The 13,637-nt window shown below is 42.2% G+C and overlaps 1 protein-coding gene across 47 annotated transcripts in view; it reads left to right on the plus strand.

Annotated features, from left to right (window-relative positions):
* LOC148413763 (protocadherin gamma-C5-like) overlaps positions 1–13,637 on the plus strand; it is a 216,405-nt gene that overhangs the window by 177,481 nt on the left and 25,287 nt on the right. Inside the window, exon 1 of one of the 47 annotated variants that reach the window (XM_088431305.1) lies at positions 5,918–8,559. The exons of 43 other annotated variants lie outside the window; for them this stretch is intronic. In XM_088431305.1, the coding sequence (XP_088287431.1) occupies positions 6,127–8,559 (2,433 nt within the window). In that variant the 5' untranslated portion in view covers positions 5,918–6,126. Of the gene's footprint in view, positions 1–5,917; positions 8,560–9,785; positions 12,377–13,637 lie in introns of those variants that run through there. 3 more of the 47 variants (XM_088431335.1, XM_088431304.1, XM_088431328.1) reach the window with 3 other exon arrangements.

A 13,637-nucleotide genomic window follows, 5' to 3' on the forward strand; every position in this document is an offset into this window, starting at 1 on the left:
GACGTTCGTTCGATTTAGTCAACGTGGGTTGCAGATGCGGCAGTTGGCCGCCTGTGTGGCGCTGTCCACTTGCGTGGTGCTGAAAGCAGCTCCCTGATTAACTTAGCTCTCTCCCCCCACCCTCGGCGCTCCCATGCTGCCTCTCTACATCTCCCTCTGTCGCCCACATTGCTCTGCAGAAGACAAAAATAACAACAAGGACGTTACCTATACATGTTTAGAAATGTTATTGCGTGCTTTTTATTAATATAAGGTGACTAATTTTTTCATTGTGATTCCATTTCATCTGTCAGAATCTGTTAACCATTAAAACTGTAATTTTGTGTTAAACTATTTATGAGACACAATGTGAGTGAGAGACCTTATACGAATGAATTGTATTTTTTTTCAATAATATAGTTTATTAGCAAAGATTAGAAGACGCCTTCTTTATAGCTTATCCACAGTCGCAGCTCCCCCTCCCCTTTGCTTTGGTTTGTTCTACAGACCTCCATCCGGGTATTTTTTTGTGCTCACGTGGCAGACAGGCTTATTTCAAGCAGCTAAATGAGGACCAGATGAGCACACAAGCTGCACTTCCTCTCTCAAGCCACTGGAAGGCGATGATCAGCCTTAATTGTGAGCTCGAGAGGATGCCTGTGTGCTATGACTAAAAGTCATTGAGAATTCAAGTTCAATTTGTATGGCGCTTGTTTAAATATTAATGAAGATGATATAATATATCATATTTAACATTTTATTTTACATTATGTTTTTACATATTGAATTAAAAAATAACTATAAACTAATGAAATTGGTGTTTTTTTAATATTGCAATCATTGCTCATAATTATCTCAGTATTACATTTGAAAGCAGATTTATTAATATTTATTGAAACCATTTATTCTTTTTAAATTTTATTTTAATCATTGCAAAATAAAATCATTATTATGTTTTTATTTACAGTTTTGTAAATACACGACTTAATAATTTGTGATAATAATAACGGCCTTTAAATAAAAAGTATAAATGCATGCTGATGCATTTAATGTTTTGAAAAAAAAAACTACTGTAATATGACTAATGGAATAGAATTTTCAATAGTCAATAAAATCTAAATATAGCCCTATAATTTTTCATGTCCACATTCTATAACATTAACGAAATACCAAATGACTCAATGTTGTGTACAATGTGTGTTGCATGCGCAATAATTTGCAGTACTGTACATTAAATAGTGTTTTGTACAAATATCATGGTCTTAATAAACGTTAAAATGCATGATGTTTTTGGATCGGTCTCTTGAGCGAATAATGCATTTGAGTGGCACAAAAGAAAATGGTGTGCTGACATAAACTGCTGTCTTGACTCTTGTTAAATATGACAAATGTAACACAATACTTATATTGACGAAACAATTCATTGAACTAATGCGCCTCTTTAATTTATCATTCTACATCCCTAAATATTTATTAAACCGAAGTCTTCCCTATACCATATTTTATGTTTGTATTTTTTGTACAATATTTTAATAAAAATAAAATACGATCTATGTTCAGTCATTGTTTATCCAGAGCTGTAAAGAAAAATGACACATATGCTGTATTTAGGATTTTGTGCAGATATACTTTGGCCTTAATTAAAATGTGTGTGTGACGTCAGTGTATCATAGAAGCATCACTGATTGGCTCCAACGTGTTCTCACTGTCCACCAATGACAGTGAGAGGTGTACAAAGAGATCTCGCAGCTTCATCGCACTTGCCTCCACTCTGTCGAGCTGCAGGGGGAGGGCTTTATGAGCACAAAGCATGACTATCTTTTCTATCGCTAATAAATGCGAGGACGCGGATTATAGACAAAATGTTTTAATTTTTTCTGTGCAGGACTTCGGATTGGGTTGACTGGAATTTTTGTCATTAGAATAATGTGGCGTAAAACGCCCGCGTGGCAGTTGCTCTTGTGGTACCATCATTTTTTCCTTTTGTGGAGTACAATAGACGGACAGACTCGCTATAGCATCCCGGAGGAGTTAAAGCGGGGCTCGGTCGTTGGGAATCTTGCAAAGGATTTGGGTTTAGTCGTTTCTGAACTGCATCGGCGTAAACTGCGGATAACGTCGGAAGCTGGTAAGCAGTATTTCACTGTGGACCTCGGAAAGGGAGACTTGCTGGTGACTGATCGAATAGACAGAGAGGAGCTGTGCGGACAAAGAGCAGCATGTCTCTTGCCTTTAGAGTTGGTTATAGACAATCCCTTGCAACTGCATCGGGTTGAAATTGAAATATTGGACACTAATGATAACCCTCCTAGTTTTCTTACAAAGGAAAAAATATTAAAAATAGCAGAGCAATTCAATCCAGGTGCGCGGTTTCCTTTAGAAAGTGCACAAGATCCCGACGTCGGCATCAATTCTGTGCGCTCCTATGCTATCAGCAAAAATGACCATTTTAAATTAGCAGTCAAAACCCACAAAGATGGACGCAAAATACCCGAACTGGTGCTCGAAAAGCCTCTAGATAGAGAAAAACTGTCTGTACATCATCTCATCCTCACCGCTGTGGATGGTGGCGACCCGGTCCGGTCGGGGACGTCCGAAATTACAATAACAGTCCTTGACAATAACGACAATGCGCCCCAGTTTGAGAGGACCCTTTATGAAGCGAATGTCAGCGAAAAGGCGAGCCCAGGCGCGCAAATTCTGCAAGTGAAAGCGACAGATGCAGATGAAGGGCTTAACGGACAAATTGAATATAGTTTTGCAGAGCAAACTTCAGAAGAAATTTTATTATTATTTAATATTGAAGCGGCTACAGGAGACATTACAGTTAAAGGAGATTTAGACTATGAAACGAGTTCTTTACATCGGTTTGACATTACAGCGAAAGACAAAGGCAATCCAAAAATGGAGGGGCACAGCGGCGTTGAAATAAAAATAATTGACGTGAACGATAATGCTCCGGAAATAATTGTGACGTCACTAACTAGCCCGGTGCCAGAGGATTCAGCCATGGGAACAGTTATTGCTCTCATAAGTACACGAGACCCCGATTCAAAAGACAACGGCAAAGTGGCGTTGAGGTTATCCTCTGAATCCCCATTTAAATTAAATCCGTCTGTTTCGAACCACTACTCATTAGTGACAAATGGGCCTCTTGATCGTGAAAAAAATGATCAATACAGTGTTACAATGAGCGCTAGTGATTGTGGAAAACCTCCACTGTCGAGTGCTAAAATAATTGTAGTTAAGCTTTTAGATGTAAATGACAACCCGCCACTTTTCTCTCAACCTCATTATACTGTTTATGTAAAGGAAAATAGCCCTCCGGGACATATTTTATGTTCGGTGTCAGCAAGTGACCCGGACGCTGGTGAAAACGCCAAAGTGTCTTACTCCATCGTGGACTCCAAAGTGCACGGCGTGTCCGTGTCTTCTTACGTTTACGTGAACTCTGACAACGGCAGCATTTATAGCATGCACTCCTTCGACTACGAGAAAGTCAAAGTGTTTGAGGTTCAGGTAGAAGCCAGGGACCAGGGCTCTCCGCCTCTGCGCAGCAACGCCACCGTCCACGTTTTCATCCTGGACCAGAACGACAACGTCCCCGCTGTCATCTACCCCTCCCCCCACGGCGCCTCCCACCTGAGGCTGCCCCGCTCGGCGAAGGCGGGCCACCTGCTCACCAAGGTGACAGCCGTGGACGCCGACTCGGGCCACAACGCCTGGATCTCCTACAAAGTGGCGGAGGCCACGGACACCTCTCTCTTCACGCTTAGTTTATACACAGGGGAGGTGAGGACTAAACGCGCCGTGTCCGAGCACGACGACTCCTCCCAGAGGCTGATAGTGGAGGTCAAGGACGACGGGGAACCAGTCCAGTCGGCCACCGTCACGCTGTCCATCCTACTGGAGGACGGCGTGAGCGAGCCCGTGTTGGAGCTCAGACACAAGGCGTCCGAGCCCGGCAAGAAAAGCGGCACAATCACGCTTTACTTGATTGTTTCTTTGGTCTCCGTGTCCGTGCTGTCTCTGCTCACTTTGTTCATTTTGGCCGTCAAATGTGTGAGGAGCAGCGCCAACGGTGCTAGCTGCTGCGTAAGACGGACACACGGCCACGAGGACAAGAAACCTAACAAAAATCTCCACATTCAGCTCAATACCGATGGACCCATCAAGTACGTGGAGGTTCTAGGAGGTGACGTCATGTCTCAGAGTCACTCCTTCAGATCTTGCATGTCTCCCATGTCAGAGTACAGTGACTTCACTTTGGTTAAGCCCAGTAGCACCACTGACTTTAAGGAGGTCATCAGCGTCCTGGATGCTTCCTTGCCTGACAGCACTTGGACCTTTGAGAGCCAACAGGTAAGCTCTCATATTGTTTGCACTTGAGGACCAAATGCTGCACTCCATCGCCCCTCCGTTTACACTGTAGTTGTTTTTGCTCACTTTTTCCAAATCCATTGTCATCCATACACAACATGTCATTCGATTTTAACGGCACCATAGGTTGGTTGCCCCAAAAAACCCATAAGGACCATTCAGAGCGTTTCCTGTGAAAGTAGGCCCTGACAGTGGCAGTTTTAACAGTGCATTTTTACTTCTAGTCATTATGGGATATGTGACTGAATATTTGCGTGGATGAGCAATCAAATGTGAGTCGAAAATGAATATGGGTCAAAATATTTTACCGGTAACTATTATGTAAGATTAGGGTTAAGATTTAGGGAAGGAAAGTCTCCAATAGTTGACCCAGGGTTCATGTTTGTGAGAGGATAATCTACTCCTATTTATTACATGGCCGATAGGGGTCATCTAAAACCTAACGATGGGTCGTAATTTTGCGCATTTTGTAAAACGACTAAAATCTGATTGACAGAATAGTCTATAAAGATTGCATGATGGCTTGACGACTGGGCCATATTGGTTTTATGTATTTTGCCTCAGTTTAAACGACCGGGATGCGGTTTGAATTAATTTGGTTTTAAATTTTAAAATTCATATGAAGTCTCCATATTCCGTGGTTGAATAACATCTGATCATTTATGCTAACGATTGGATTCTTTTTTTCAAAAACGTCTGGTAGATAATCATACTCCTCCTATCAAGCAGACATCACACGGTTTATATATATTTTACGAATTTCCTTTGCAATTGTTTATGCTCTGCAAATCATAATATATTAATCAGAGGCATAACTTGATGTAATAGTTTTCTTTTGAAGTTAATGTCTCGTTATGTTCATAAGAAGTACTAGAAGTCCTTAGGCGAAAAATTAATTTAAAAAAAAAACAAACGCAGCGTCTTTTGAAAACATCAAAATATTGATTTCCTATTAAAATTTGATATTTTTCTTTTTTTCATAATTATATGGATATGAGGCTTGAGATGTATGGATATCTTCGGGCAAATCTTAAATCAAGTCTTACTTTTGGTAAGCAGCATTTTTTAGCCACCATAAAATACTATAACTTTGTTTTTTGTGGGAAGGATTTTTGGGAAGTATTAGAAGGCAGCATCGAAAAGTAGTTGAATCTGATTATCTGCCTGGAATATTTTCAGCACCCTAAAGTGTGGACAGCGACGCTGAGTTGCAGCAGCAACGTTGTGGAAATTAACGAACGTTTTTATTTTTTTTATTATTGTTGTTGTGGATTTTGTTGAACGAGCTTCTGTCCCATTGTATAAGTAAACATCTTTCAAACATTTAAAACACTGATAATCATTTGTGCTACATAGATTCGTTGTCTGAGCTGAATTAAAAATATATATCCCTAGAATAACTCTCACCAAATCATTTAATAATCTAAAAGGAGAGCGGATGCGGTGCCTTTATGTTCATGAGGATCAGCTTGCTTCTGATTTGCCGGTGGATGTGCAATCTGTGAACCAATAGGATTGAAGACTGTACAAAGCAATCTTGTCCCTTCCCCCACGCAGCTTCATCTCACAAGTAGAATGCACAGAGCTGCAGCACGGAGACAGCAAAATCAGCTAGATTTTTTTTTTTAATATTAAAACGAATTTTAGTCAGTAGGTCTGTGTCAATGGCTTGAAATAATTTGGTAGAAAGATCCCACATTTGTATGGATGGACGGATTGCCGTGAAGAGGATGTTAACAAGGATATTTGCAATATAACGGACCAGGGATGACAAAGACAATAGGATACCGAGACTGGCGATGGCACGCTCTTTTGTGGCATTTTCTCTTGTGGACTCCAGCGGATGCTCAGACTCGTTACAGCATTCCCGAGGAGCTCAAACAAGGTTCCGTGGTGGGAAATTTGGCCAAAGATCTATCTTTGGGGCTGTCTGAGATTTTTGAGCGCAAGCTGCGCGTCGCTTCTGAGGCTGGTAAGCAGTATTTCAGCGTGGATGCGGGGAAGGGCGAGCTGCTGGTCAACGACAGAATAGACAGAGAGGCTTTATGCGGACAAAGCGCCAGCTGCGTGCTCCCTCTGCAGGTCGTCGTAGAAAACCCCTTACAATTGCATCGAATTGAAGTAGAAATAAAAGACGTTAATGATAATGAGCCAAGATTTCTGAAAAGTGAACATGTCATTGAAATAGCTGAATCAACCGTTGTGGGTGTAACATTCCCCCTCCAACGTGCAGAGGACCATGATGTTGGTAGTAACACGGTGAAGACATATACGCTCAGTAAAGACGAATGTTTCATATTAAGAGTTAGAGACATTGAAAATGGACGGAAAATGCCAGAATTGGTGTTGAATAAGTCATTAGATCGTGAGAAAATTGCAGTTCATAATTTAATTCTTACAGCTATGGATGGTGGCAATCCTGTTAAATCAGGAACTTCAAAAATTATAATAAAAGTTCTTGACATTAATGATAATGTTCCTTCATTCGATTATAAATTATATAAAATATCTGTTCAAGAAAACAGTCCAAATGGCTCTATTGTCATTAAAACAAAGGCAACAGATATAGATGATGGTCAAAATGGCGAAATTGAGTACTCTCTTGACATACACACACCACCATCCGTACTGGCATTGTTTAATATAGACCCTGTAAGTGGAGAAATATTAATAAAAAATAATTTGGATCATGAACAACAATCCTCATATCTAATTGATATCACTGCAAAAGACAAAGGCTTCCCCACAATGGAAGGACGATGCAGCGTGCAGGTTGATATATTAGATGTAAATGATAATGCACCTGAAATTTTATTAACTTCAAAACCTCGTCCGCTACCGGAAGACTCTTCAATAGGGACAGTTGTGGCTTTGCTGAGTGTACGTGATCCCGATTCCGGCAAGAATAGCGAAGTGACTTTAAATATCCCCCAAAACTCTCCTTTTACTCTCAAACCATCCTTTTCGAATAATTATGCACTGGTGACTAGTGGTGCTTTAGACCGTGAGCGTGTGTCTGAGTATAACATTGAAATAACAGCCATCGATTCAGGCTCTCCTCCTCTGTCGAGTAAGAAAAGTATCGCTGTCAGTATCACTGATGTGAATGACAATCCTCCTGCATTTTCTCAGAGCTCTTACAATGTTTATTTAAAAGAAAACGGCGTAGCAGGCACCATACTGTATTCAGTGTCCGCAAACGACCTGGATGCTGGTGAAAACGCCAAAGTGTCTTACTCCATCGTGGACTCGAAAGTGCACGACGTGTCGGTGTCTTCTTACGTGTACGTGAACTCTGACAACGGCAGCATATACAGCATGCACTCGTTCGACTACGAGAAAGTCAAAGTGTTTGAGGTTCAGGTAGAGGCCAGGGACCAGGGCTCTCCGCCTCTGCGCAGCAACGCCACCGTCCACGTTTTCATCCTGGACCAAAACGACAACGCCCCCGCTGTCATCTACCCCTCCCCCCACGGCGCCTCCCACCTGAGGCTTCCCCGTTCGGCCAAGGCGGGCCACCTGCTTACGAAGGTGACAGCCGTGGACGCCGACTCGGGCCACAACGCCTGGATCTCCTACAAAGTGGCAGAGGCCACGGACACCTCTCTTTTCACGCTTAGTTTATACACAGGGGAGGTGAGGACTAAACGCGCCGTGTCCGAGCACGACGACTCCTCTCAGAGGCTTATTGTGGAGGTCAGGGACGACGGGGAACCGGTCCAGTCGGCCACCGTCACGCTGTCTATCCTGCTGGAGGACGGCGTGAGCGAGCCCGTGTTGGAGCTCAGACATAAGGCCTCCGAGCCCGGCAAGAAAGGAGGCACAATCACGCTTTACTTGATTGTGTCTCTGGCCTCCGTTTCCGTGCTGTCTCTGCTCACTTTGTTCATTTTGGCCGTCAAATGCATGAGAAGCAGTGCTGGTAGTTGCTTCACGAGACGGTCGCACGGCCACGAGGACAAAAAGTCCAATAGGAATCTACACATTCAGCTAAACACCGATGGACCCATCAAATATGTGGAGGTTCTAGGAGGTGACGTCATGTCCCAGAGTCACTCCTTCAGGTCGTGCATGTCTCCCATGTCGGAGTACAGTGACTTCACCTTGGTCAAGCCCAGTAGCACCACTGACTTTAAGGAGGTCATCAACGTCCTGGATGCTTCTTTACCTGACAGCACCTGGACCTTTGAAAGCCAGCAGGTGAGCGCTGATTTAATTCACGTGAGGACAAGTTGCAGCACTTCATCTCCTCTCCTTTTGAAAATGTCCACTGTTAGCTATGCTTTCCTTTCATCCTTCTTATATGATCATACAGCATAGTGTTTCACAAATTATCTTCTTTCTCTCCATACTGTCGGTTTAATCACACATTGCGATGTGTTCTTTGATGAGTTTTGAGGGTCAATGTGATTGCTTTCGATTGTGGTGCTCTTTTTGAAAAAAATCGTCACCTGAGTTCATTTGTTTTTTTTGTTTTTTCCTTTCAAAAAATATTAGTGCTGCACAAAATCTTAGGTATATAGAAATGTTGCGTCTGGAATAGGTAAATACGTTTACTTAGTGAACGAATCAACAGATGCTAGCATTAGGTATCCCACAATTCATTAAATATTAATCATAAATCATAAAAAATAAACCCCAAAAGAGCAGTGTCTCAAACAAAGACCTTGTTAGTCACATGCCTTATCCGCACATTTTCTATTGGTTATATTATGCGAACAAAAATGAAGTGAAGACTTATAAGTATATGGTGTCTGAATAAATAAACAATAACATAAACATGCAGGGCAAATTTATTCCCGTGGCCTTGGCTTTCTCCCTTGGCACAGCGTTAAAAGAAAAGCCGTTTATTCGTTTTGCATCATGTATGACTTCTTCGCAAAATTCCAATTCAGCACCGCGAGATAGGACAGCGACTTTAAAAACAAACCGAGCGGATCATGTTTGACAAAAGACGAAGAATTCTAACCAACTGTTTTATTAAAAAAAAGGAGGAATTTTGCATGAATAGACTCTTGTTTTTATGTTTAACTTAGTTCAAAACCTTGTTTGGTTTTGCTTGGTTTTAAATATTATGGCTCACACGTCACTGGCACTCTGACATACGTGGTCTTGTCCTAAGAACTCTTTTGAATGCAGCAAGCAGACGCAGTCACTCCTTATACATAAGCAAGTCTAACATGAGAAAAAAGCATGAATAGGATACACAATATTGTACAGAACAGTTTAATGCCTGTATGAGGGAGCGGGTCTGAGGGAGCTGTGACTTTAACCGTGAATGAGGATCAGCTTGCTTGTTATTGGCGGGTGCAAGCACAGCCCGTGAACCAATAGGATTGAAAACTGTACAGAGCAATCTCGTCCCTGCCCCCACGCAGCTTCATCCCACAAATAGAATGTTCTGCGCTGCGGCACACACAGAGAGGAATCGGCCGGCTTTTGTTTTCTAACATTCAAAGAAATTTTGTTCCATATTTCTTCAGGCATGCCTTGAGTGTTTTCGTGTGGGAATATTTCCAATTTGTATGGATGGACGTGTTCCTTTTAATGAGGATGTTTGAATAATAGCGAAGCAAGGATGACAAAGACAATAAGATGTCGAGACTGGCGATGGCACGCTCTTTTGTGGCATTTTCTCTTGTGGACTACAGCGGATGCTCAGACTCGTTACAGCATTCCCGAGGAGCTCAAACAAGGTTCCGTGGTGGGAAATTTGGCCAAAGATCTGTCTTTGGGGCTGTCTGAGATTTTTGAGCGCAAGCTGCGCGTCGCTTCTGAGGCTGGTAAGCAGTATTTCAGCGTGGATGCGGGGAAGGGCGAGCTGCTGGTCAACGACAGAATAGACAGAGAGGCTTTATGCGGACAAAGCGCCAGCTGCGTGCTCCCTCTGCAGGTCGTCGTAGAAAACCCCTTACAATTGCATCGAATTGAAGTAGAAATAAAAGACGTCAATGATAATGAGCCAAGGTTTCCCAAAAGTGAACATGTTATTGAAATAGCCGAAAACACCGTTGTAGGTGTAAATTTTCCCCTGCAGAATGCAGAGGACCCTGATGTAGGGAGTAATACAGTCAAGGCATACACGCTCAGCAAAGACGAGTGTTTTGCATTAAAAATGAGAGATATTGACAATGGAAGAAAAATGCCAGAATTAGTGTTGAATAAATCATTAGATCGTGAGAGAAAATCTGTTCATAATTTAATTTTTACAGCTATGGATGGTGGGAATCCTGTCAAATCGGGAACTTCAAAAATTAAAATAAAAGTTCTTGACGTTAATGACAATATCCCTTCATTTGATAATAAATTATATAGAATATCTGTTCAAGAAAATAGCCCAAATGGCTCTTTCGTCATTACAACAAAGGCGACAGATATAGATGACGGTCCAAATGGTGAAATTGAGTACTCTCTCGGCATTCACACGCCACCATCAGTGCTTGCGTTGTTTCATATTGACCCCGTTAGCGGAGATATATTTTTAAAAAATAAATTGGACCGTGAAAAGCAGACCTCTTATCGAATTGACATCAGTGCAAAAGACAAAGGTATCCCAAAAATGGAAGGTCATTGCAGTGTTCAAGTTGATGTAACTGATGTAAATGATAATGCACCAGAAATTTTGCTAACGTCTAAACCTAGTTTGGTACCAGAGGATTCTTCAGTTGGTACAGTTGTCGCTTTGCTGAGTGTACGTGACCCTGACTCTGGCAAAAATGCTCAAGTGTCTTTAAATCTTCCAAAAGGATTTCCATTTACTCTTAAACCATCATTTTCAAATAATTTTGCACTAGTAACTAGTGAAGCCTTGGACCGCGAGAGTGTGTCTGAATATAATATTGAAATAACAGCCATTGATGCAGGCTCTCCTCCTCTCTCTAGTACAAAAAGGATAGCTGTCAGCATCACTGATGTCAATGACAACCCTCCTGCATTTTCTCAGAGCTCTTATAATGTTCATTTAAAAGAGAATGGCATGGCGGGCTCTATATTGTACTCAGTGTCTGCAAGTGACCCGGATGCTGGTGAAAATGCCAAAGTGATTTACTCCATCGTGGACTCGAAAGTGCACGACGTGTCCGTGTCGTCTTACGTTTATGTGAACTCCGAGAACGGCAGCATTTATAGCATGCACTCGTTCGACTATGAGAAAGTCAAAGTGTTTGAGGTTCAGGTGGAAGCAAGAGATCAGGGCTCTCCGTCTCTGCGCAGCAACGCCACCGTCCACGTTTTCATCCTGGACCAGAACGACAACGCCCCCGCTGTCATCTACCCATCCCCCCACGGCGCCTCCCACCTGAGGCTGCCCCGCTCGGCCAAGGCGGGCCACCTGCTCACCAAGGTGACGGCCGTGGACTCCGACTCGGGCCATAACGCTTGGATCTCCTACAAAGTGGCGGAGGCCACTGACACCTCTCTCTTCACGCTCAGTTTATACACAGGAGAGTTGAGGACCAAACGCGCCGTGTCTGAGCACGACGACTCCTCTCAGAGGCTTATTGTGGAGGTCAAGGACGACGGGGAACCTGTCCAGTCGGCTACCGTCACTCTGTCCATCCTGCTGGAGGACGGCGTGAGCGAGCCCGTGTTGGAGCTCAGACACAAGGCCTCCGAGCCTAGTAAAAAAAGCGGCACAATCACGCTTTATTTGATTGTGTCTCTGGCCTCCGTGTCTGTGCTGTCTCTGCTCACTTTGCTGATCTTGGCCGTCAAATGTGTAAGAAGCAGCGCCGGGGGCGCTAGCTGCTGCATGAGACGGACGCAAGGCCACAAGGACAAAAAGCCTAACAGAAATCTGCACATACAGCTCAATACCGATGGACCCATCAAGTATGTGGAGGTCCTGGGCGGTGACGTCATGTCTCAGAGTCACTCCTTCAGGTCGTGCATGTCTCCCATGTCGGAGTACAGTGACTTTACTTTGGTCAAGCCCAGTAGCACCACTGACTTTAAGGAGGTTATCAGCGTCTTGGATGCTTCCTTACCTGACAGCACTTGGACCTTTGAGAGCCAACAGGTGAGCTCTTGAGTTCTTTTTTTTTTTTTTTTAACAATCAAAATCATGCTGGGCAACTGACTCCTCGTCAGGCATACTTTGTCCCTCTTCCAGCTCAGTTGGTAGTAGGGTGGCTTCACATCTCTATTTGATTTGATTTATTTGCATTGCTTCATTATTTGCCTCTTAGTTGGTGTAATCATTGTGTTGTAACTTTTTACTGCATGCAATTGGACATCTTGATTGAAGGTTGAACGTTTCAGAGCAAACTGCTGGATTGAAATACAGTTTTTTAAGTATGTTGCTTACACGTTTTAAGTGTCAAATGTTTTTGCATTTTTCCCTTAAACATTTATTTGCTATTCATTAAAATGGACATTATGGTTTTGACAATAGTGTATGGTATATATGATGTCAAAAAAAGTTTTCTCTGGCCCCTCTTTGAAATGGTAAAAACCACCATGCCCGAGGAAAAAAAAACATTCAGAGACAAAAGACATGACGTTCATCACATATGATGCATTATATATCCCTTGCAGGTGAAATTATGACATGCATTTTGCAGTCTCAGAAAAAGTACAACAATAAATTGAAGTCGTTTGGAATTGTGAGAGCACTCCACTACGAACCAAGTGTTTTTCATAGTTATCGAAGCAACAGGTCACCACTAGGCCATGGGCATGTCTCCTAATAACTTTTGCATTCTGTCTTTGATGAGGTGTTTCACTTGTTTATCGAATTGGCAGTAATAGATGAGGCCGGACTGATTTTCTTTTTTCTCACAGATCATTTTTTATCATCCAGGCTACCACTTCAAATTCATAGTCTTTTAACAAACTTGACAAAAGTAGTTCTCTTAGTAGCTCTTTATGACAGTAGATTTCTGCTCCACTTTGTGTCATTTCAATCTATAGCATTAGGTGGTTTAATATAAGTTTATTTAATCATATTCATCAACACATCAGATAGTCTAAATGTCAAACTTAGGTATATATATAAATTCCAACACAATATCCCATTACAGTGATGGCATGTATTTTGAAATATATAGCACTACAATACTACCTATAGGATTAAAATGTCACTATTTAGAATTTATTTCTGTTGCACCTGGAGCAACTTCTCGTGGAAACAATATAACAAAATGGCATGCTACAACTTTTAGGTGCCCCTGAAAATGATTTTAGGTTTGAAACTGTTTTTCTAATGTGCTTTTAAAATGTTGGATTGTGTTTCAAACACACCTTGTGTTTATTTTTCAAACCAACAATTGAGAGTTCAT

Source organism: Hippichthys cyanospilos, chromosome 13, assembly GCF_059441005.1.
Source record: "Hippichthys cyanospilos isolate Australia breed blue-spotted pipefish chromosome 13, RoL_Hcya_1.0, whole genome shotgun sequence".
Classification (NCBI taxonomy): domain Eukaryota; kingdom Metazoa; phylum Chordata; class Actinopteri; order Syngnathiformes; family Syngnathidae; genus Hippichthys; species Hippichthys cyanospilos.